Genomic DNA, 24,989 nt, shown 5'->3' on the forward strand with positions numbered 1-24,989 from the left:
GTCCTGCTTGTGGCAAGTGAGGCCAAGTATCCATTGGAAATATCCACAAATTGCCGAACATGCATTCACATTTGTCTCATTCCCAATTCCGAGTTCAATTTGCACAATTTTCCTAACTCGCGCAAATTTTCGCAGTAGACTGAATCAGTAGACTTTAATCTATGAAGGAAATTTGTGCAAACTGGAAATTTGTGCAAATTGTGGTGGTGGGGAAACGTGCACAAATTTGGGGGAACTCGTGCAAATTCCCCATTCATTTGTGATTTGTGCAAGTTTCCTGTTTGTGCAGAGCAAGCATTGATCACAAACCCGAATGGGAAGTGAGCATGAGATGAGCATCAAGACTTTGGATAATCCAATCCATCTCAAACATGGCTCATTCGCCCATCCCTATGGAAAACTTGTTTTGTTCATATAATAATACATATCACTTACATCGTGTTTTTAAATGTCCAAAGCACTTCCCATAACGTTTAGTCAAGAATCCTCCTTACAGCAATCCTTATGGTAGGTCTGTATTATTATCTCATATTGCAGATGGGAAGACTGAGGCTGAGTGTGAGCCCTAAGGCTATCTACTGAGTTCATGGCAGAGGGCATATTTAAGCCCAGAATTTCCTAGTTCACAGCTCCCAGGCCTAGGATAAAGACAGGCACCCTGGTTTCAGAGCACCAGGGACAATTTTGACATATCTTCATTGTGTCCAATTCAAACATACCTTTCCCTTTAGGAGCAAGACACAAAATAAAACAGTTCTGCAAGTTGCCATGGAAGCCAACTGTCAACACTGCTGATTGGCTGGTGCCAGTGATGTCACAAGCAAGTCTTCCTTTCCCAGTCATTACAGCAGATTTGCACTGTTCAAAACATGGACAAAGTAATGTGCATGCAGCATTTTAAATAATATAAAAAGGTGGGCAGGCTTCCTGAAACATGAGGGTGGGATGAATGAGAGTGATGGCTGATCTAACATTTGCTTTGCAGGGATGTTCTGAAGCACAGGATGAAATTGACAAGTTCTTTGACAAGTACTGAATAAGGCTCTCTGCTGGACAAACCAAGTAATGTGTGGCGAGGATGAAACTGACAAGGATATTTACAAGAGGGGACTATGCATCTGTGGGGCTACACAGCAGACAGGCAGATTTGTGATTGTGCACAATTGTGCAAGAGTTCCATTAAAAAGGTGTTGTTTTAAAATTGCAACCCCATTTGTGCAAATTTTCCACCTCCCAAAAAGAGGAGAAAAGTAGAACCAATTTACTCAAGTTGCCGCCATTAACAGAAGAAAAGAAAATCTGGAATCTGTGTATTAGATCAATTCACTACAGAATGACTCAACACCAGTAGCAGGAAATGGAACAAAATCTGCTAGTGCCAAACTGAAAAAAGTTGTTGAAATTTCACCCCCAAAATGGAATTCTCATACACCCCTAGTTTGGAATTCTGGGACATGAAAATTCCTTTAAAAAGAAACAAGAAACCAGGAGTGAGAGACTGAAAGCTTATGAAGTATCCTCTAGGTTAAGGCCATAGAGACTAAGAATGTAGATTCTCTATCAAGTATGGCGGTGTTCTTGGCTTGTTTAATTGGAAGAAATCTACAAACTAAAACAGACCTAAGAAATAGATTCTGCAAACAGAACTCTGCAATTCTTATGAAAAACCAAACAAAACTGTTGCAAGACCTTTTAACTCTCCTACACGTTGTTTTTTCTGACTTCCAATTGCTTCCAATTGAACAAACCAAGGACATTGATGGAGGAACCCTCCAGCTGTATCAACTGGGGATGCTTTCCCCACACTGTGTCCTCCCTGATGTGAAAGGCACAACAGGGGCAATTCTTTGGAACTTTAGGCACAGCTCAAACAGACCCAAGCTGTGTTGGGAGGAGCAGCTGGCAACTAAGAGGTTCATCAGACGAGTGTTTTATCGCATGTTTGCTACTGCCCACTTACGAATGTGCTCATGTCCTTTAGACAACATTGCGCGCCTCCGGTTCATTTTTCCATAGCAAAACGGACCCCATTTAATATGACTTTTTAAAAATAACAAGAAGAAGAAGAACAGAATGTGCTGCGATCTCCTGCTGTGTACAGGAAAAGTGGTGCGATAAACACAGCCTCTGAATGGGCCACGTGGTCTTTGTTTACTTCCTTTTTCCCCTCCAGGAAGAATGAGGAAGTGCGGAGAAGTGCCATTAAGGAAACGCGATTTACCCCCGCGTGATGACACTCTGAGGATTGTATCTAATGATGTCATTCTGCCCAAAGGAACCGATAGTGGAGTGGATGTCTACATATACCACATGCCCCCCCCAAATCTCCTCGTGATGGTTGTGGGACTGTCCAGAACAGATATGGCACACAACACTTGGGGGGATGTTGCATCAGGAAGGAGAGGACAGGGAAGTCCCGTCATGCAATCAGATCTCCACTCATGCAAGTACTGAATCCCAAAATTTGTGTACTGCTCCATATCTAGAACAGGCTCCAGAGCACTGGCCATAAGAAGTAAAACAGTAAAATCTAAAAAAGATTCAAGCACCATATCAAAATTATACTTTTTAAAAAACAGAATGCTAATAAAATAATTGACCCTGTTCAGACGACACGCTAAACCACAGTGGTTTTTGAGCTAAAAGTTTTGAGCTAAACATTATGGTTTGGCGTGTTGTGTGAACCATTCCTAACCATGGTGGCTTCATAATCACAGTTTAAACATGTTCAATAACCATTTACTGCAAAGGGGCTAGTGGCCTAACCATGGCTTGGCATGTTTCTGAACAGGCACGCTTTCAGTTAAGGAATACTTCCTAGAATAGTGATGCAGATGGCAAGTAAACATCTCTATTAGGTGGAGATCAATACACACCAGAAACCCTCAGGCAGAAAGTAAGGGCATGTCTAGACTTCCCGGCATTCTGGGAGGGAGGGGGGAGGATCTCGCTGTATTCTGCTCATGAGATCCTCCCCCAGCGTTCACACATGGTGCTCGACATCCCTGGGGGAAGGAGGACACTGCACCCGCCATTTTATTTTATTTTTAAGAAAAGGAGCTGGAGTGCACCTGTGCTCCTGGTAAAAAGTAAGTAAAGAAAAAAGCCCTGACCCTGCTCCCCTCCCCACCCCCTATGGGCATGGAGTGCTTGAAGAGCTCCGTGCCCCATGCCCGGTTCCCGGCTTCTCGCGTTTACTCGCAAGGAGCCGGGACAAAACTGGGATGGCTACCCATACCTCCCGTGGTCTTGGGACAATCACAAGACTGCAGGAAAAATTGGGGTAAAAGCCATCCCAGTTATCCTGGGGAAATGGAGGGGTCATCCCTCCCTGGCCCCGGGATCCCCTGTGTGTCATGTGGATGCACAGGGATGATCCCAGGGCGATCCCCATGATAAGGCATGGTGTAGACATACCCGAAGTAAAGGGGGCATTATACTTCATTGATAGACATATTTGAAGGGGCTAGCCTTAAGCACAGATCTGGCCTTATCATGATGTACTGCTGAAGCAGCCCACTCAGGAAGCAGATTTGAGGTTCCATGATGAATAGTAGAGTACGCCATTTGGATTTATTCACCTCAGACACTTCCTGGGCCAGCACTACTGCCTTGAGTAGAAGAAATGAATCAAGTTTGCCAGCAAAATGTAAGTCCTGCATGCGCCACTCCAGCTCAGTAACTGGAACGTGGAGTGCTCTCCACGAGAGGTGCTGTGGAAATATTTCAACCTTCGAGTGTTTCAGCGAGGAGAGTTCTGCTTGCCAAGTTTCCTTCTCAAGGCTTCTTGAGAAATCGGTCAGCCCAGAGGGAGTAAGTCTCATTGTACACAGCAGAGCTTACTTCTGGGTGAACATTCACAGGATGGCATCAGATGGTTCTTTCCCCCAAGCTATACAAAAGGCTCGAAGCAGCTGAAACCCAAGGGAGGGTAACTTGGTGCCTTCCAGATATTTTGGACTTCAACACCCATTGGCCCCAGCTAGCATGGAATTATTTTAGTCAATCCAGAGTGTTTTTAATCAATTAAACAGGTAGCAGAACAGGTAGCAAACCTAGTTCTAAAATGTCTCTAATACAATTTCTTATAATAACTGCACCCAGCAGTCACCTTCTGAGAAGAGGAACTGTCCTTTTTCATCCACCCAGGAGGAAATACCCTTCTTAAGATAGTGCTTGCTGCCACATGAGTGAACATAATCATGCTTTTTCCCTCCAGAACTATTGTTTAATGAATAGGCAAATGTATGCATATTGAATCAATTAAAATGCTTACAATTAATCAACTAAAGAGTATTTCATTGGGTGACAACCCAAGCTGTGGGCATTATTCAAAGATGATGATGATGATGATGATGATGATGATGATGATGATGATTTATAAACCTTTCTCTCTAAACAATCCCACCCACCCAATGGAAAATAAATAATCACCGGAATAGTGCTAGATGCACACATTTACTTTATGTGCGTAGTATACGGGACATCAATTTCCCAAAAGTAGTTTAAGGTACAATCCTATACTTGAGGTCTGCTGGCTGATGGGCTTTAGGATTTGGTGTAAGCTCCATTGCACCACTGCCATGAAAAATACACCAGCGGAGCAACCCAGATACACCAGCAGAACCAGGACAGCACAGGGGATGAACACACTTCAACTGTATCTCATACTCCTTCAGTTCACAGCCATGCTCCATAGATGCTGGAACTTTACTCAAGACATGAAGCAAGAAATTTCTCTCCCATTGAATAAGAGGGCTTAAAAGAAAGAAAGAAAGAAAGAAAGAAAGAAAGAAAGAAAGAAAGAAAGAAAGCATGCCACATTCAATATATAAACCAACGAGTCAGTGTGGGCCAGTGGTCAGAGAGTTGGACTGGGACTTGGGTGACCTGGGTTTGAATCCCCCACATGGCAATAAAGCCAATTGGGTAGCTTTCAGCCAGTTTCTAACTCTCAACTTAATCTATCTCACAAGTCTTTTGTAAAGATAAAAATGGATAGGTGGAGGAACATGTATGCCAGGTGTCTCCAACATGGCACCTGTGGATGCCATGGTGTCCATAGGCACCTCCAATGGCACCAGCAAATCGGTTCCCAACATGGTGCCCAGGGACCATGAATTTTTTTCTATAAATTGTTCCAATCCCCCTCCCATTATTAAAATATCCCTCCGTAGATTTATATTAAATGTACACAACATTCTAGCAATTATACTATCTACTACTAGGATTTATCATCCCCACCCTGCAGCTGTGATGTTGTGGGAGGGGGGGTTTGTGTGAACAAGGAGCAAAGCGGTATTATAAGGACACCCCCCTGGTGAGGGGAACTCTGGGGAAAAGGCATTTTGCAGGAAACTGCTTGGGTTCAATATGCATGAGAACGTGAGTACCCACAAGTAGCTTACCTTGGAATTCCACACGCAAACATCCAACACCAAACTCCATAGCTCCAATAGTTGGGAGCAAACATGCTATAGAGTAGAATGGCTAAAGCTGTCTCCCGCCCCACCACACCACACCCCTTTGACCTATATTTTGCCTCAGTTTTATTTCTCTAAGACTTCCCTCCCAGCAGTAGAGAGCAGTGGAGGAGGAGGAGGAGCTGGTGCCAATGCCACCATCTTGTTTTGAGGGGCTTCAGCAGGTCAGGTATGAGCCCTAGAGTGATAGAAGAACATCCAGGCATAGGTGCTATATTCTAAGGTGGCCAGGTGTCTTACTTTATACAGGACACTCCTCTATAAAAAAAAAAAGACATCTGCTCTGGCTCAGGTCTCATTAAAGATAAAGGTGCTGAAAGAGCAGGGGCCTTGACCTTGCAAATCAATAGTGAGTACCTGAACAAGCAGGATGACCATTTATTCTCTTTTACAGAGGACTGCCCTCTAATTGAAGGGCTGCACAGCCAACATAAAACAACCACAAGGGGGGAAACAGGGGCCCTGAAGCTGCCCATCAACTCCACCTGAACAACAGCCTGAGCCAGACACGGCGGTCTGAGTCTTCTACACACGATGGCAAGATATAATGCATATCAAGTTAAGTTACAATATTTCTAAATGTGCATCTATACTTATAAATTAGAACATGCAAATATATGCAAATAGGTGTCCTCTTTTTGGGGGTGAGGCAGGTCCTCCTTTTTGGTGGATCAGAAGTGGTTACCCCAGCAAGTTCACAGGTTACCGTGTTCCCCACTTTTGGGAAATGTCTTGCATTTTTGTTCAAGTTTTAGTCATTCTTTCTAAATGTGCATACACATCCATTGGCATATGAAAATTTCACATAAATCAACATCCACTTTTGGGGATGTGTGCAAGTACCCTCTTGCTACATCTTCTGGGGTGAAGGGAAATGGTTTGGTTAAGACACCCTTCTTCATTTTTACTTCTTTTATTCTAGCCTCCCCGCCCCCCAACACACACACACACACATGGATTTCAGGACTAAAAGGCTTTAAGCTGGCCATGGCTCAAGCCAAGACCTGCTTTTGTCTCTTTCTTTCTCTGCACGAGAAATCACAGAAAGCGATAGGCCGTCGTGACTGTTTGCTCGGTTCCCAGAAACGTCCTCTCGGGATACTCTCCCTCTCCTGCCCCAGCCACCCTCCCAAGGTGTCTCGCCAGTTCGGCCAGGGCTTCTCACTTCCCCAACCGCGGAGCGCAAACAGGGCCCCGCCCCTCGGCGTGTTTACATGGCAAACATCACAAGGGCTGCCAGCTGCCAGGAGCAAGCGAAACGCCTCAGAAGCCCGGAGTCATCAGCTCGGAACAGAAGGAGCACCCCTCAGGCAAGCCAGGGAATGTGAGGCCTTGCCTACTGAGCCCGGCAAGCAGGCCCCACATTCTGCACAGGCCTCGTCATGTCAACTTGCTGGCAACCCAGAGATCAGAAGAGCTTGTCAAAATGCTAAGTGGAACATGCAGAGAAGCATCCCAGCTCTCCCCAGAAGCAACATCCATGTGCACCAAAGCCACACAGAAAGAGGCATGGGTTGGACTCCCCCCAGTTTCACGCTTTCGTTTTGTTTTGCCCTGCCAATAAGACATCAGCCAAAGCCTTAGTAACTAGAAGCAGAAAGTTGTGAGTGAAGCAGAGAGTTCAAGAAACTAACTCCCCGCCCCCCCCAGGCCGTTCCTGCAGCAATGCATGAGCCCCCTTCCCCCACCCTATTCACCTTCCTATAATTGCCATTCAGTTCACATTCTCTTAGCTTCGGGGTATCAGGGAATCTGAAGCAGATTCATGACTTCAGAGTTCTACGAATTCGACCTGTGGACTCCACACCAGACTGATTTTGTGTCGTTTTTACTTTCCAGAATTGTACACAACTTTAGTCATACGAAAGTTAGTAGAAAACACATTAATACGGATCCGTTTTTAAACAACAACAACATTATTTTACACACCTCCAATCTCCCTATAGCCTCCGCGGTGTAGTACTAAGAAAAATACACAAAATATTGCACAGCAATTAAATCTCAGCAAATGTTCTTGTGCATTTTTCCAAAGGGGAGAAAATACCCGATTCTGTAAAAGAGTGGATGACGGAACGAAAGGCACCTGCCCATTTGCAAAACACACACCGAATGGATTAAGCAAAATCCGTACATCCCCATTTCAGCTAACAGGAAATCAGAAGAGTGAGAAAGGGGAAAGAAATGTCACAGCTGAGGTTCAACACCTGACATCTCCAGATAGGGCTGGATCGCTGTTGTGCCCTCTCATGGGCCTCCTCTTGCATCGGTGGGCTCACCTGGAGGTGAGCAGCAGCAGCATCAACCAGGCTCCAAGCAGCACCGCAAAACCATGTCTACGCCCCATCTCAGTTCCTCACAATACCCACCACACAGTGCTGCTACGGGGCATTGTGGGAAATTAAAATGGCAGCTGGACCCAACTATGCCAGTGGTGCTTGGAAAGCCAGGCCTGAAGAAAAAAAGTTAAGCGGGAGCCAGGCCAGACATCAGCAGCGGGCCTTGTCAGGGCCGGTGCCAGACTATTTTGCACCCTAGGCAGGTGAGCTGCTTTCACCCACCCAGCCCCACCCCTGCGTACCTGGGTGCGGGGCACCAGCTCGCCCACCCAGTCGAAGCGAAGCCAGGATGCTGGGGTTGGGGGTGGGGGGCGGCTTCGGAATGGTGCGCCCGGCCAGAAGCCGCTTTGGAAGAGCAACTTCCGGGTGCGCCGTTCCAAAGCCGGCCGCCCGGCCGCCCCACCCCCAGTGTCCTGGCTTCACTTCAGTGCCCACCCAGCCGAAGCGAAGCCAGGACACTGGAGTGGGGGGGTGGGCGTGGCTTTGCTTCAGCTGGGTGGGCGCCCAGCTGAAGTGAAGCCAGGATGCTGGGGTGGGCGGGAGGCTTCGGAACGGCGTGCCTGGAAGCCGCCCTCTCAGAGCCGCTGTGGGAGAGCGGCTTCCGGGTGCAGCATTCGGCGCCCCCCTTACCTTGGTGCTCTAGGCGGCCGCGTGAGTAGCCTCTATGGTAGCATCGGCCCTGGGCCTTGTTGAGGTTGCTGGGTCCCTGGCAGCCCCCCAAGGATGCCAGATGTTGATGTCGGCTCTGTCCTTATGCAAAAGCCCGCTAAGCCCTTTGTCTGCAGAGCGAATAGTGAGAGAGGTTTTGCCTGAGCCCTTTTATGCCCCTCAGCTGCTCACTCCATTACATAAGCCAAGACACACAGACATAGTCATGAGAGTGTGCCTAAACATGTGGAGATCTACTTTCTGCCCACCCGTGGCCTGAAGGAAGCCTCTATTGCTATTCACACAGGGGGAACGGGGGGGGGGGTTAAAAGCCTGTTGCTTGGGTGTCTCGATTAGTGTGGGCCTGTATCAATGGGCAGAACCACTACTCGTGACCCTTCAGCACTTGCTCAGTTGGCCCGTGTTAAAATTAGCTGCCCACCAGGGCCATATTGAGAGGCCACGTCAAACCCAAGGGCCACATTCAAATGTTGTTCTTTTTGGCTGCATTCCCATGGCAGATGAGGCCAATTCATAAGAGGTGGAGCCAAAATTTATTTTATTATTTATTAAACTTATATACCACTCCCATAGCCAGGGCTCTCTGGGTGGTTTACAGGATGACAGCATAAATTGACAGCATATATATTTTGCTGCCAGGATCTAAGCCTTTAAGAGAGACATTCCAGCCTTTTAGAGGGGATTTGTGCAAAAGCTGCGAAGCCACTGAACAATCAATGGTTGAGGATAAGGGGGTGGGGGTGGTCAACTGGGGGACCCCAAAGGGCTAGATTGGGACCCTAGGCAGGCGGGATTTGGCCATGGGCCAAAGGTTCAACACCCCTGATATAGAGCAGGCTAACAATAAGAAGAAAACTATATAGCTAACCATTAAAAGGGAGACACAAGGGTGACCATATAGAAAAGAGGACAGGGCTCCTGCAGCTTTAACTGCTGTGATGAAGAGGGAATTTCACCAGGCTCTGCATATATAACAGATGACACGCACTGAAATTCTCTTTTCTGTGCAACAATTAAAGATACAGGAGCCCTGTCCTCCTTTCCCTATGGTCACCCTACCCGGAGACACCCTCCACATGGAAGTTAAAATACATGTCCCACTTCCCAGCTCTGAAAAGGTTGGAGACCATTGTCATAATCGCTGCAGCCCTGGCAAAGCAGCCTGCCTAATCTGCAATCTCGGAAACTATTACATCAGCTGGGCAGGCATTCGTGCCAGGGGAATTGTGCCACCTCCTGTGTCACCAAGATAATGCTGAAAAGGCAAGTGGATAATCCCAGAAGCACAGATGAGTCAATCTCCCAACTGATGTGAAGTTGGACTAGCCCTTTCCTAAGCTCATGAGCAGCTGCACATTGTTCCGTGCCACATATCTACAAGGTAAACGAACTCATCTGCACATTCATCTCAAATGAACATTTGCACTTATGGGTGTTTCTGGGTTTAAGGAGGGAAAGCACAGGGCACATGAATTCGCCCCGGGGACACTTTGCCATGTTGCCTTAAAAACGCATCCACAAGGCAGACTTGCTTTAAAAGCTCAATTTTAATCCATTCAACTGGAATTCCACAAATAAATGTCTGCAAGAGCACCTGTCATTCCTAGGCTACCTCAACGGGTAGCAATTCTAGCTCAACAGGCCAGCTAGTATCCTCCACCCTGGCCAAGCTAGACTGTCTTTGCTATTTTTTCTCGGGGGGGGGGGGGGAGAGAGAGAAGAACGGCTCATGCCATTGTGACTCAGCTTGTGAGGGGGTTTAAGGACTGAAAGGGAGGTGAGCATGAAAATAAAAATGTTGACACAGCACTGCTACAAAAGAGCCTGCAAGCCAAGACTGCACCTCTCTCCTGGCCTTGCTGGGATCACAACTTTCAAGATCAATATCCCCAGGTTGGCATCCTTTTACTCCAAGGAGCTCAAGATGCCCTATGCCAGGAGGAGGCAACCTGGTGCCCTCCAGTTGTTTAGGACTGAAGGTCCCATCAGCCCCAGCTAGCACAGCCAATGATGAAAGATTGTGGGAGTAGGGATCCCAAACATCTGTAGGGCACCAGGTTGCTTACTCCTGGCATATGACATCCACCCTCCCATCCATTTTATCCTCACGACAACCCTGCGGTGCAGGTGGGGAGCATGTGACTTGGCCCAAAGTCAACCAAGGAGCTTCCCAGCTGAGTGGGGATTTGAACCTGGGTCTCGTCCACCCTGCTCCAACACTCTAACCACTGGACCACACTGTTCAAGAAGCATTTCACTGAGGGAAGGTTCACACACTGCTGGTTCAGTGGAGAAGGGGGTCCTCTTTTATTCCCACACTGGGAAGAAAAGTCAGCGTCTGTTGCCATATTTCCTTGCACTGAATGCGGAGCCATAAGGAGCGTCTTTGATAAGGACACGTGACCCAAATACATTTGCCTAGGACAACAAAAGTCACGGTCTACTCAAGAACTGCCTCGACCCTCATCAAACACCCTGGGGAAAAAACAACAGTAGATAAAGTAGATTGCTGCTGGAACCTCTAGCAGTGATTTTAAACCAAATAGCCATCAGACAGAGGTGTGTGTGTGTGAGGGAGAGAGAGAGAGAGAGAGAGAGAGAGAGAGAGCTTTCAGAAGTAATTCCAGTGGTGAAACGAAGATAGACAATCATTATCAATGAAACATCCCTGCACCCACTTTCCAGCCATTCCTTCCGACTTGAGGAGTCCAAACCAACTGGAGATTTCCCTTTCCATGGAAATAACCCAATTAAAAATAGAGCGGATTCCGGGGGGCGGGGAGCAGATGCCAGCATCGTTTCTCTCTCCTTGCCCTTACCTTAGCATCAGGCAGGTGGGCACCTACTGAGACCGTTGGAGCTGCAGATGTGGGAACAGGCTCCACAAAAGAAGATGCAGGTTCCACTGTATTGGAAACAGCAGATGTACACCTCTGATGCCACATTCTGGAGGGATAGTGCTTAATCTGCAAGCACAGATGCAAGCTGTCCTGGGGATGGTGGTGGTAGGGAAGAGAATCCTTGGCCAGAAGGGGACCAGTCCAACCAGTTTCTTAGCCAGAAAAGGCTGGGACACTCTTTGGGAAATTAACTGATTCAGCACTGTGGCCAAACAAGAGTCATCCGCTTGCCAAGCTATGAATTAAGAATAAGTTAAGGATCTGAATTAAAAATCCATCCCAGCCTCATAGCTAAATTTGGTTGGTTACTGACTTCAAAAACACCTTTGAGATCAAAGTCTCCTTGCTTCTCGGCATTCTTTCCCACTAACACCTGCCCCTGTAGGAGGCCCCCCTCCACAATCATTCATCACCTGAGCCTTTGACATGCAGACGTATACACATGGCACACACTCAGCCCCTTGGCCATCAGAAAGAGACCATAGGGACGTAAGAGGCTGCCTTATGCAGAGTCGGACCACTGGTCCATCGACCCCAATATTGTTGACATTGACTGGCAGTGGCTCTCCAGGGATTCAGGCAGGTTTTTTCCAGCCCTACTGGGGCCATGGCTAGTCGAGGGGGTCAGAGGGCGATAATCTCGTGATTTTATAATCACAAGGTCATTGCCCTTGTCTACATGTGACATGTGGCATCATGGACGCCATTTTGCTTTTTAGTTTTTTAAATGAGAAGGAGCGCATGAGTGGTTGTGTGAAAAGCTGAGACCTTCTGCATGCAAAGCAGGGACTTTACCACTGAGCTATGGCACTTACCTAAACCCTAACACAGCCAAGCACATGCCTTGCACGTAGATTATTCCCTGGCATCTCCCATTAAAAGATCTCTGCTAAAAAGGCTGGAAAATGTTGGAGAACTGCTGAAAGACATAGTAAGTGCTATTCAAAAAATGGACAGAGACTGTGTGTGCCCAGGTTGCATTCCCATCTCTTTGCCCTCGTAACACCCACTCCCTCCTTTCCCCTCAGCCAAACCAAGCAACTGCACTGATTTTCAGCATTCCCACGCAGAAGATCCTTCCCCTCTAGAACAGCCTTCCTCAACCTGGGGCGCTCCAGATGTGTTGGACTGCATGCAGTCCAACACATCTGGAGCGCCCCAGGTTGAGGAACGCTGCTCTAGAAGGTCTGTGGACATTTTGGAATATCAGAGCAGATCAGGCAATAGCCAAGGAAGGAGTGGGGTCAGAAGAGGGTGCTCACAGGCAATTTATTTATTTATTTATTACATTTTTATACCGCCCAATAGCCGAAGCTCTCTGGGTGGTTCACAAAAATTTAAACCATAATAAAACAACCAACAGGTTATGGGCCATGATTAGCACTTTTAATGAGAATTATCCATATAATACTTCAAGGGCGTATTTCAGCTGAACAGAAAGAAAACAAGAGCACAGCCTTGCTGATCATTCTGCGACCAACAGGTCTTGTCATGTAATGTATCAAAATTGCCTCTTCATAGTGGCGCCTGCCCGCCCTGTACATAGTAGCCCTGTTTTAGACGGCTTCTGAAAATGCACCCTTTTTATGCAGACTTTCTCTGGCTTGTTATTCATTGTAATCAGTCATGATGCTGCTTCGTTTCAAAGATGGTTTTGGGGTAGGTGGAGGTTGCATTAGTTTCTATTGGTATTGTAGCTTTTGCAATTGTTTTTTATACTGTATTTTAAACAGTGGTCCGTAATAGTGTGATATGTAAACGACTTAGAGATGTTATTCTATTAAGCGGCAAAAAAGTATTGATACATGCATACAAAAACAATCAACTGTGTGGAGAGGGTGAAATGTTTTTCCCTGTCTCGTAGAGGCAGAACTTGGAAGTCACCCAATGAAGCTGATCAGCAGGAGATCCCAGATGGTCAACAGAAAGCACGTCTTCACACAGAGCATAATTCAAACTTCTGAAACTGTCTACCACAACGTGTGGTGTGGCAGCAGCCACCAGCTGATTTTAAAAAGGGAGTATTCAGAGTTGTGGAGAAAAGATCAAATCCATGCCTCTTAGCCATGATAAGCAAAGTGGACCCTCCATGGTAAAGAGCAGTATACCGCTAAAAACTAGATGCAGGGGACAAGTAACAGGAGAGAGCTATTTCCTTCATGCCCTGCTTGTGGGCTTCCCAGAGGCATCTGTCTGGCTGCTGCTGAAAACACGATGCAGGGCTAGTTGGGTTTTATCTAATATGCTTTTTTTCATGTGTTCTTAGGGCTGATTGGCATCCTTTGTGCCCTCAAATTGCAAAGCAATCTTTCACTGGCAGCCCTATCCTTCATTCGTTTGATTAGATAGCTGTATCAAAGGCTGCATGAAGCACGGGTGTACACTGTACGGCTACCTCATGGAAGACTCTTTCAATGTCTCTATGGGGTAGCAGTCATCACATGGGACAGCAAATCATTTATATGCAGCCTCCTTGCAGCTGGCACGGAAGGAGCTGTTCCGGCTGCCCTCCAAGGTCAGAAAAGCAATTTGGGGATGGGGGTTAGTGGGCAGGGAGGGGAAGAGACTGGACAGCCAAGGATACAAGTTATCCTCAGGCCTCCCAAACCTTGTTCTCACGTTCTCTGAAGCACCATCGCTAGACAGGGCGGAAAAGCCCATGTAGTAAAAATAAATTTAAAAAATGCAGGGTGGGAAGATGGGGAGGCGATGTATGACAATGGAACCAGTGAACTAGGGAGGTTGTGGGCTCTCCCACCCTAGAGGCATTCAAGAGGCACCTGGACAGCCATCTGGCAGGGATGCTTTAGGGTGGATTCCCGCATTGAGCAGGGGGTTGGACTCGATGGCCTTGTAGGCCCCTTCCAACTCTGCTGTTCTATGATTCTATGACTTCCTCCACCATAGCTCCCCACTTTACATTGGATGACCAGAAGCCTCCAGGTTTGGGTTTTTTTTTTTTTTCCAATCACCAAGAATGCAATCAATAGGACTGCACCCTTAGTCAATGTGAGCCTGTGTCCAAAAGGCGTACAGTAATGTGCACAGTAAAGCACACATTTTAAATCGCAGGCTCGTGCAGAAACGGGACAGAGTGAGCTTGATTTTTTAAAAAACAAAACAAAACCTGACAATCTGTGAGACCAAGGCCTTAGTTAGACCTAAGGTTTATCCTGGGATCATCCCGGGGTCATCCCTGTTCATGTAAATGACACACAGGGGATCCTGGGAGCAGACAGGGATGACCCCGGGACGACTCCGGGATAAACCTTAGGTCTAGCTAAGGCCTGAGGCTGACAGATCCCCAATCCTAAACTCCAACTCTCTTTCCAGTAGCACATGCTGCATCAGCTCTCTCTCCCCACCTCTCAAAGTTCCTAAAACTTATGAATAAGTCAAATAGACCCAGGAGTGTCTGTGGGGTCTCCTGCTGCTTATGCCCCTTCGTTCAACCAGCCTAACCGCACAGCTCTGTTTTCCCGACTCCCAGCCCGTGTGCCGAGCTGGATAAGCCCCTCTCCCAGCCATGCAGTTTACGTTCTGACAGCCCAAGCGTCTTCCTAAGGGGGTTGTCAGTGTCACCTCCCCCCGTTTTCCTGCCTGTGGCTGCAGAGACAAGAGAGCCTGCCTGTCGCCAGAAATCCGGCCTGTGCAGGCAGCCAGCCAAAGCTGGGGCCTGCCGTTTTGTTCCTGGCTATGTTTGGCTACTCCTGTTTCTTGTTCCCAAAAGGCCATCGCCCTTCCTCAGACCAGAAAGAACAGCCGGGAGTTCCCCTGGGGAGCCTCCTTCCTCTGGAATGTCTTGTACGGAGAACGGATCATGCAGACCTTAAGGGCTGGGGAAATGAGGGCTGTTCACTCGGGCTTGGAACGAACGCCTGGAAATCAGGGACTTGAGGCTCTATCTGCCTGGATATGTTTGAGGTATGCTGCAAGGCTTAATTTGAGCCATGGCTTGTTTGTTTTAGACAGCAGGCTTCAAACCATGGAAGCTTAACAACCTTGGAAACAACAATAAAGAAGAGAGCACCTCTGAGCTTGTACGAAGTGCCTCTCTTTCACTACCCCATCTTTGGGGCCAGCCTTCTCCATCTTGGCACCCTACCGGGGTGTTGGGCTACAAATCCCATCACCCAGCCATGATGGCTGGGGATGGTGGGATTTGTAGTCCAACCATCTTGAGGGCGCCACGTTGAGGAAGTCTACTTTGGACTGCAAAGGAGCCTATTATTTTCAGAAAATATCGCTTCCGGGCAAGCGTGGGCGCTCACACAACTCAATTCGAAGCAAACTGCTGGCTGTATTTATTTTTCTTCTGGTTACATCGGTATATCCCGCCCTTCTTCCAAGGAGCTCAAATCACCCATTTCGCCACATGGCGAGGGCCAAGTGACAAGGCCTTGGCCAAGGCCATCCAGGACACCTCCCTCCCCTGACCCATCCCAAGAGGGAGAGGCCATTTGACAAGAACTTGCCTCAGACCCCTTTCTTCTTCTGTAAGCCTTTAACAACTTCACAAACAGATCTAGTATTTTTAAAACCACCACCACAACACATTTAGGCAACAGTGAGGACTGTGTGTGTGTTTTGTTGGGTGGGGGAATGCCAAAATGAACTACCGAACTAAAGTAATTTTTGTGAACCACCCAGAGAGCTTCAACTATTGGGCAGTATAGACATGCAATAAATAAATAAATATAAAGGAGGGGAAAGAGAGAAGCCCCTGACTGCTCTAACAGTCACCAACTGCTTGCATCTTCCTGGCGACCATGAAGAGGAGGAATCATCGTGAAGGGACAGATGGCAGAGCTCGTGCTGCCATTTGGTCATTTTAGCTTCAGGACTTAAAACGGTCTTATGGGGGGTGGGGGTGGGGGTAAAAAATGGCAGTGTGTATTCCCTCATTCACATCAAAATGTAGTTAGCCAGCCCTACTACTGCATTTGGAGGCCCTCCTGCTCTTTCTACTGAGTGGGGCCCTGTACATGGGCCCTAAAATCCTACTGAGCTGGCACCACTGGGTCGGTGCAACCCATTTATAGCAATAGGTGAAGATCAGTGGAGGCTGGTGGCTCCAATTTTCAGTGGGGCAGCGAAACCGTTCTGGCTTTCAGTCAGAACTCTAACGGAGCTATCCAAAGAAAGCGTGTCAGATAGCTCCTTTGGAGTTCTGACTGAAACCTGGAGCAGATTTACCATCCCAGTGATGTCGGAGCCACCAGCCACCCATGGTTGAGGATCCCATTGAGAAGCCCAAACAAGCACAGAGTGGGGTAATCAAAAGCAGGAGATTGCAATGGGTGGGGCAAATCATGAGCACTTTAACATGGGGCACTGATTCAACTTAGGCTGCTGCGAGGCCCTATGAGTATTTTATAGGGAAGAGGAAGGTCTAAGCAATGCATTGAACACAAATGCATGAAACAGTGGCCCATCAGCCCTTGGGTGAGGAAAAGCCCCTTCCCACGGGGGAGATCAGGAGTGGGGAAGGTGCGTGTCAGCCTTTCCCACCCATTCTTTCCTACTCCAGATGTGAGATGTGTTTTAAAAAATGCAGGACAGGGAAGTTGTGAGATATAGACAGGGAGCCATGCTAGAGAAAGATGTTCACCCACCCTCACCCAAACAGTTTAACCATTTGTAGTACCCTAGCCTCCGTCCAGAGATCTTTGCACACAGGTCTTGAGCATGTGAGGCTCTCCATAAGAACATAAGAAGATCCCTGCTGGATCAGACCAAGGGTCCCTCTAGTCCAGCATTCTGTTCACACACTGACCAACCAGCTGCCCACAGGAAACCCAGAGGAAGGACATGGGTGCAACAGTGCCTTATTATTATAATTATTATTTATTTATATAGCACCATCAATGTACATGGTGCTCTACAGATTACACAGTAAATAGCAAGACCCTGCCGCATAGGCTTACAATCTAATAAAGTTGTAGTAAACAATAAGGAGGGAAAGAGAATGCAAACAGGCACAGGGAAGTGTAAACAGGCACCGGGTAGGGTGAAGCTAACAGTGTAGAGTCAGAACAAACTCAATATTTAAAAGCTATAGGGAAAAGAAAAGTTTTTAGCTGAGTTTTAAAAGCTGTGATTGAGTTAGTAGTTCTCAAGTGTTCTGGAAGAGCATTCCAGGCGTAAGGGGCAGCAGAAGAAAAAGGACGAAGCCGAGTAAGGGAAGTGGAGGTCCTTGGGCAGGCGAGGAGCATGGCATCAGAGGAGCAGAGAGCACGAGCGGGGCAATAGTGTGAGATGAGAGAGGAGAGATAGGAAGGAGCTAGACCGTGAAAAGCTTTGAAGGTCAACAGGAGAAGTTTATATTGGATTCTGGAGTGAATTGGAAGCCAATGAAGAGATTTCAGAAGTGGAGTGACATGGTCAGAGCGGCGGGCCAAGAAGATGATCTTAGTGGCAGAGTGGTGGACAGAGACCAGCGGACTGATGTGAGACGAAGGAAGGCCAGAGAGAAGAAGGTTGCAATAGTCCAACCGAGAGATAACCAGTGCGTGAACGAAAGTCTTGGCAGAAGAGACAGACAAAAATGGTCGAATCCTGGCAATAATATACAGGAAGAAACGACAGGATTTAGCTACTGCCTCTATATGAGGAATAAAGGAGAGCGAGGAATCAAATATAAAGCCAAGACTACGAGCTTCCTTGACCGGAGTAAGTGTTACATCGTTGACAGTAAGAGAGAATGAGAGGTGAGGAGAAGGTTTAGGAGGAAAAACAAGCAGTTCAGTTTTTGCCATGTTCTCCAGCAACTGGTGTACGTAGGCACACTGTCTCTGAGTAGCCATAGGTTGTTGGTGCTGTCAATGGCTCAGCTCCCTGCTGAACTGATGGCTGGCACTGTCAAAACTGGCAGCACCAATCACCTGTGGGAGGGGACGGGCGAGGAGAGGGGGCACCAGTTCAACAAGGTGATAGCTGATGAATACAGGCTTAAAAAAAACCAACTATGCATAATCACTGTAGTTTGATCAAAGCAACTGACTGTGGGATTATTATTTTTTTTTTTACATGCCTCACTACTACCCTAAGGGCTAGAAACTTTTTTTTTTTAATTATCAAAAGCTGAAGAAGTTTTTTTGTTTTTGTTTTTTTTAGAAATCTAAATTCTGTGGCAGATGCCAGATTTTGTATGAGCAGACTTGCGGAAATGAGCAGTTCTATCTGTAATTCAGCGTTGTGTAAGGAAGGGATAAGCAATCTCGATCTGCCTTGTTACACCCAAAATGCAATGAATTTATTGCAGGCACACAGCTTCTTACATTTGTGTAGCGTCACATTATGCTGATATGATCTATGCATGCTATGCATATTAAAGCCTACCCTGGTGCAACATGGGGATTATAATTAATACAGGCCTAGCTTGCATGGTTGTTGTGAAGATTACTGAGTTAGTAGGCCAAAGGTTTTACATACTAAAAAAAAATGTTTATATACAAATGTTAACTAACAAAGTATTGAGGATTTTGTAACTCCAGAACCCAAAGCAGAGAAGGAATGGGAAACCTGTGGCCACCCCAGACACAGTTGCACTACAGTGCCCATACTCCCTCAACATTGGTCATATTGGCTGGGGCTGATAGGAGTTGGAGTCCAACAACACCGTCTGTGGGGGGACAAAAGCACCCCACTCCTGGGGTAGAGAATACATGAGGAAGTCCTGAGTTCAAATCCCTGCTCAACTATGAAACTCACTGGGTGGGCTAGTCACTTTCCCTCTCATATATATACACTGTCAGGTGTACAGAGGGTAAACTGGGATAAACCTGAGCTCCTTGAGGGGAAGGCAGGATACAAATGCAGTCAGTAAATAAAGAACATGTGTCTAGCAAATCTAACCATTTGACCATTATTGCCACTACTAGAAAGAGAAAACAAACACACTAACAAACAGAGCAAAACCAGCCCCAACACAACTCCTGCTGAAGACAGGGGATGTACAACAACAAACGTGGACCAGAGATTTTGGAGGCTCTCACAGAACACACTCAAGAAAATGTGTCCGCCCTGTGCTAAACACACACACAAAGAGAGAGAGAGAGACCATGTACATTGTACAGCACCATGTACATTGATGGTGCTATAAAAATAAATAATAATAATAAAGAGAGAGAGAGAGAGAGAGAGAGAGAGAGAGAGAGAGAGAGAGAGAGTCTGGTTATGGAAAACGACTCCATGCCCTTTCCGGAGCAAAGAACATGCTGTTGATCCCCAGCCCTGTTTGTGCCAGTGGCTTGCTATCACTTTGACTCACAGCGGCTTGCAGAACCTGCTCCCGGCTTAATAACAAACCTGATACTCATCCAGGCTGAAAACAGCATGCTCTCCTGAGGATGGGAGATGCCTCCCTGTCCTTCAAAGCCACCTGCCCACCCAGGTATGAAAAGAAACTCCCCCCATCCCAAAGCTCACCCCAGCTCCCCTAGAGCCACAGGGCATCCGTACTCACCCATCTGATCCCCTGAATCCTTGGGGCACTGCCCACTTGCCCCTCCAGCTGGATCCTGTAGCTGCAGCTGCGGAACAAGTGCATCTTTCTCCAAATCATGTAGAGCAGATTCCCATCGGGGATGGGATCCATGAGCCCCCCAGAGAACTGGGGCACACCTGAGACGTCACCACACAGAATCCCGACATGCCACCTTCCCTGCCCACTCCGGGCCACCTTGGGGAACAAAACAAAGCAGCTATAAGTGTGGGTGTGGGGAGAGAGGGGGAGAGAACAAGAGAGAGAGAACGGGAGAGAGAGAACGAGAGAGAGAGAACGGGGGGGGGGATAGAGAGAGAGAGAAAGAGAGAGAGGGAGAATAGAACTTCTTTTTCTCATTCTTCCAGCATGATGGCAATGCCACACTTATGAAAGTCTCCCAAGCATTGCTGAGCATCGTTGTAATAATACCTAAATACATTTCGAGTTCAAAGCCGTTTCCCAACATTGTCTCAGCAGTCCTTACAACAACCCTGAAAGGTAGCTCAAAAACGATTAACCATGGTGGGGAGGGGGTGAAGTGGAGAGGATGCCGGCTTGCCTAAGGCCACTTGCCAATATTAGAGGTGAGATCAGAACCGGGAATTTCCCAGTTCAGAGCTGGCTGTCTCAGGCACTACTGGACACTAGCTTTTCCCTGTGCCTCTCTCTCTCACACACACACACCCCTGCCAACTTAGGAGGCCGCCCAGTGCATCATCAAACTGTGCTCTCATGCCCCAACCTTTCGATGGCTTTCGCCAATGCATTAAGCCCAGTGGCTACCCAGGGCTGGCACTCCCATTAGGCCAACTAGGCAGCCGCCTAGGACGCGGACCTCAGAGGGGCTCAGTACTGCCCTTTAAGGGGCACAGTTTTATACAAATTAGCTGTTTTAAGAAAAAATCATAATAAAAGGAAAATATAACAGTTCAGAAACTCTTCTTGAACAGCTGAATCGAAGTTGGCAATTTGGGAGGGGGTGCAAGTAGCTCGCCTTGCCTGGGGCACAAAATAGTCTGGCCCCGGCCCTGCAGCCACCCATCCAACAACGCGCCTGGGGCTGGCAGGGAGCATAAGGCAGACCTCTCCAGAGGTCGAACCGGGCTCGAATCGGCACTCACCTTCATGTCCCCTGCTGGCTCGGCATCGAGACCTCCGCCTCCGCACAGAGAAGGGCATGAAGCCTTTGGGTGGGCAGGTGGGGTGGGAGGTCAGAGTGGATGCTGTTAGGGCAAGAAGCAGCGCGCTGGATCACCGGGCAGTGGTCCCACCCAGGCACACAACGCTGATCCCATTGGGATGGAAGTTAAGACCCGGTGCGTGCTCCAAGCCCAGCCATTTGTTGGCAGACGCGCCCGCCCGCCGGCACGGAACAGGAGCCACCAGGATCTTACTCCTGGCTTCCTGGTCTGACACACGGTCCCGAGGAGAGAGACGCACGGAGAGGGAGAGCGAGAAAGCGCACGCTCGGGCTCTTCCACCTTCCCTCTTCTGGAGACCCAGGCGCAACGGCAGGAAAAGCGCCGCCAAGGCTGCAGCTTGAGGAGAGCGCTTGGCGCTGCGCCCGGCTGGAAAAGCTCTCGGCGCAGGCTGCGAGCGCCACACGCACAAACACACACACCCCCTCGGGAGCCGGGTAACTGACACGGCAGGCAGCGAGGTTTCTGGTAGAGCGAGTCCGTCGGAGTTCAAAGCAGCCGGCTCTCCCGCTTCTCCGCAGGCAGCCAGCAGGAAGCAGCAACGGGACAGGCACTTCAAAACAACAGCGCCAGCAACAAGCAGGGAGTTCTCACAAGAGATGCTTGCCTTTCTGTCTGTCTTTTACTTATGTGTTTATTTTGCATTTCTCACGCTGTAGTCAGCCAGAAGAAGGTACGTTTGATATAGGGTGACCATATGGAAAGGAGGACAGGGCTCCTGTATCTTTAACAGTTGTATTGAAAAGGAAATTCAGCAGGTAACATTTATATATATGGGGAACCTGGTGAAATTTTCTCTTCATCACCACAGTTAAAGCTGCAGGTGCCCTGCCGTCTTTTAAATCTGGTCACTCTAGTATAGCTCCTGCACCTTTAACTGTTGTGATGAAGACAGAATTTCACCAGGTTCTCATTCTCCAAATGAGACCTGCTGAAATTCCCTTTTCTATGCAACTGTTAAAGATACAGGAGCCCGGTCCTCCTTTTCATATGGTCACCCTAGTTTGATATTGAGATGCGCGTACGGGGAGGGGCTCTCTGGCTTTTGCTCTGGGCTCATCTACACCAAGCAGTATGAAAGCGGTATATAAAAGGCAGGAGCCACATAGCAGTATTGAAGCGCAAGGACAATTGTTGGGGCCCACCCACACATGCCATATACCATATACCGCTTTCATAGTGTTATATCCTGCTTGGTGTAGATATGTCCTGGGCTGCTGCTTGTTAAAGCAAAAGGATCACATCGTGGGGGGAATGGGGAGTGCTATGCCCTCCGGTCACCTCCAGCTGCTTTTCTTCCAAGCTGAGCACCAATCATGGAACATTAAGTGACCTGGGCTGCAGGGCCCAAGCATAGTCAGGGGACAACAGCCCAGGCTGCAAGCCCATTGCTGTGAGAGGACACTTACAAAAACTTATTTCCCTGCTTCTATATGAGTTGCCCCTATCTTATAAGTAGAGGCTACTCTTCAGTTTAAAGTTTCAAAGAAAGAGAGAAAAACAGAGAGAGGGCTGGCGTCAAGGGTAGGCATGGTTGGGCCCTTGCCAAGGGCCCACATTTCAGCAGGGGCCCACTGGCAAGAGCCCCCTGGATTGTCTCCACCATTGCAACCCTGCCTCTTGCTCTGGCCCAGGCAACAGGGAGGAGGAAGAGGAGGAGGAGATGCCACGGCTTACTTGCTCACTGGCAGTGCCTGCTCCAGGTTTTCCAGGGCCCTTGGGCAAGGCACTCTCAATGGGGCCTGTCCCTCTCTCTGCCCTTCACCAGCTACTTTTGCTCCTTCTCTTTTTTAATCATTGCTACTGCTTGCTTGCTTGACAGGCAGAGTGCCACGAAGCAAGTAGGCTGTGGCATCTGGTGCTCCTCCTTCTCACCATCTCTGTGGTCTGGCTGAGAGGCAGGTGAAGAAGCAGGCTGCAACAGTGAAGAGGAGGAACAACGCCAGGGGTCTGCTGCCAGTGGGCTCTTGGCAGGCGCCCAGGTGTGCCTACCCTTGGAGCCAGCACTGGAGGGAGATCTGTAGCGTGCTCTCTCAGGAACTTCAAATCGCAGACGTCCTTAGTTCCTCTTGGCATTTGCTGTGCATAGGAAGGAGGAGCAGGGGTCGGAAGGTGCAAGTACTGAAATGATCAAGGTGCTGAAATCTCAGGCACACTTTTCATACTGTCAGCTCTGGCTATAAGTACAGCTCCAGTGCTTAAAGAACGGGGGATCTAAGAACAAGCTTAAGGATATCTAATCGAACCTCCAGTTTTTCAAAGCAGGCAAGACATTTTGGTAGGGGAGGGGGGCATACAAGTTCATAGTAGGCCCCGAGGAGTGATGTTTGAGATTGCTATGCTAGCAGAAACTGCAGGTGTCTCTACTTTAAAGAACCAGCCCCCACCCCTTTCACTCTTATTGGGCTTGCTTCTCCCAGAGTATTTTCGGGTTTGTGACAGGCTCCTTTAGATGGCAACTACATGATTTGGAATTGAAGACTTTCCCTCTTGGCAATGCTCTATTATGTCCAATGAAACACCACCATCTAGTGGCTGTATTATAACACAACACTGGCATTGCATACTGCAGATATCCCACAGTTTTGATTACTGCATTAATTCCGATCTTTTTAAAAGCAAGATTATGTTGGGAAGGGCAGGAGTCATCCTGGAGGTTAACGACATCAGGTAAAGGACCCACAAATTTTCATGAGTGGCCAATCACGAGCATGCAATAAATCACTTATGCAGAGAAGCTCTATGTGAGGATAAGCAAGACAGGCAGAACAGGTTCACTTCCCCCTGACTTATACCTTCCTTTTCTCTAAAAGGTTTTCCCTTTGGGCCCTACTTAACCTGCACTTGGTGCAGATCTGGGTTCAACCATGTCAGCCACCATCCCACCAAATTTGGTCCCAGACATCATGGCCGTGCAGGGACATGAACAGAGACTGAACAAACAAGAAAAAGATGGTGATTTTACAAACAGTGCAATGGAGCCCATAGTGCAAATAAGGCACAAATGTTCTTGTAGCGTCATGTATGAAAAGCCCTTTAGAATCACTTGTTAGAGGTCCAGTCATAGACGGACATTTGGAGACTACAGGACTCTTCTATAGGGAAGCTTCCCTCTCCTGACAAACAGCAGCTTCAGGATGGTAGCATGGGAGGAAAGCATTAGCCAGGGTGGTGCAATGGTTAGGATGCTGGACTGGGACTTGGGGGACCCAAGTTCTAGTCCCCACTTGGCATGAAGCTCACTGGCTGACTTTGGACCAGTCACTGACTCTCAGCCTAACCAACCTTACAGGGGTGTTGTGAAGATAAAATGAAGAGGGAGAGGGCCGTATAAGCTTCCTTGGGTTCCTTGCAGGGCAGGGGGAAACACTAGGATATAAAAATTAAGCACCCATTAACGAGCATTTCATCACCCTTGTCATACTCGCATCCCAAGAAGTCAAATGGTTTCCTTTTCCCCTTGCAATGTGTGCTGATTGATGAAGGTGATATTTAGTCTACTCTAGTGATTATAAGTTCTGGACCATGATAAATACAACATCTATATGATAGCCATATAATTATTCCTGAAGGGCACCTCTATTTTTGGCAAACTCAGGCCAAAACTAACCATTACTGAGAATGTGTGGCTTCCGCCATCTCCCTACCTCATTGGTCACTGCTGCTTGGAGACCTGGTCACCGCACACATTTTTTAGCATTAAGGTGGGGTTGGGAAACCTCCAGCCTTCGGAGGTTCTCCGTCCAGCCTGTGGAGCCTTCAAGAATTCCTCGGGGGTGGGGATTTGGGGCCCCCAAGCTCACCCCCTGGAGGAATCCTGACAGTTATTTCCAATCACTGATTGGAAGTAGCCACAGGGGATGCAGGCAGAGGGGGACTCAGCCAGGCCTGGGAAGAGCTGCCCTTCCCAGCAT

At 48.0% G+C, this 24,989-nt stretch overlaps 1 protein-coding gene across 2 annotated transcripts in view; it reads right to left on the minus strand.

Moving 5' to 3' along the window:
- RAPGEF3 (Rap guanine nucleotide exchange factor 3) overlaps nt 1-21,337 on the minus strand; it is a 74,591-nt gene extending 53,254 nt beyond the window's left edge. For both annotated transcript variants that reach the window (XM_063119261.1, XM_063119260.1), the window contains exons 1-2: nt 20,998-21,337; nt 19,856-20,071 (exon numbers count right to left, since the gene is read on the minus strand). In XM_063119261.1, the coding sequence (XP_062975331.1) occupies nt 19,856-20,071; nt 20,998-21,003 (222 nt within the window). In that variant the 5' untranslated portion in view covers nt 21,004-21,337. The remainder of the gene's footprint in view (nt 1-19,855; nt 20,072-20,997) is intronic.
- Nucleotides 21,338-24,989: the final 3,652 nt, after the last annotated feature.

The sequence above is a fragment of the Elgaria multicarinata genome, chromosome 3 (genome assembly GCF_023053635.1).
Source record: "Elgaria multicarinata webbii isolate HBS135686 ecotype San Diego chromosome 3, rElgMul1.1.pri, whole genome shotgun sequence".
Taxonomy (NCBI): Eukaryota; Metazoa; Chordata; class Lepidosauria; order Squamata; family Anguidae; genus Elgaria; species Elgaria multicarinata.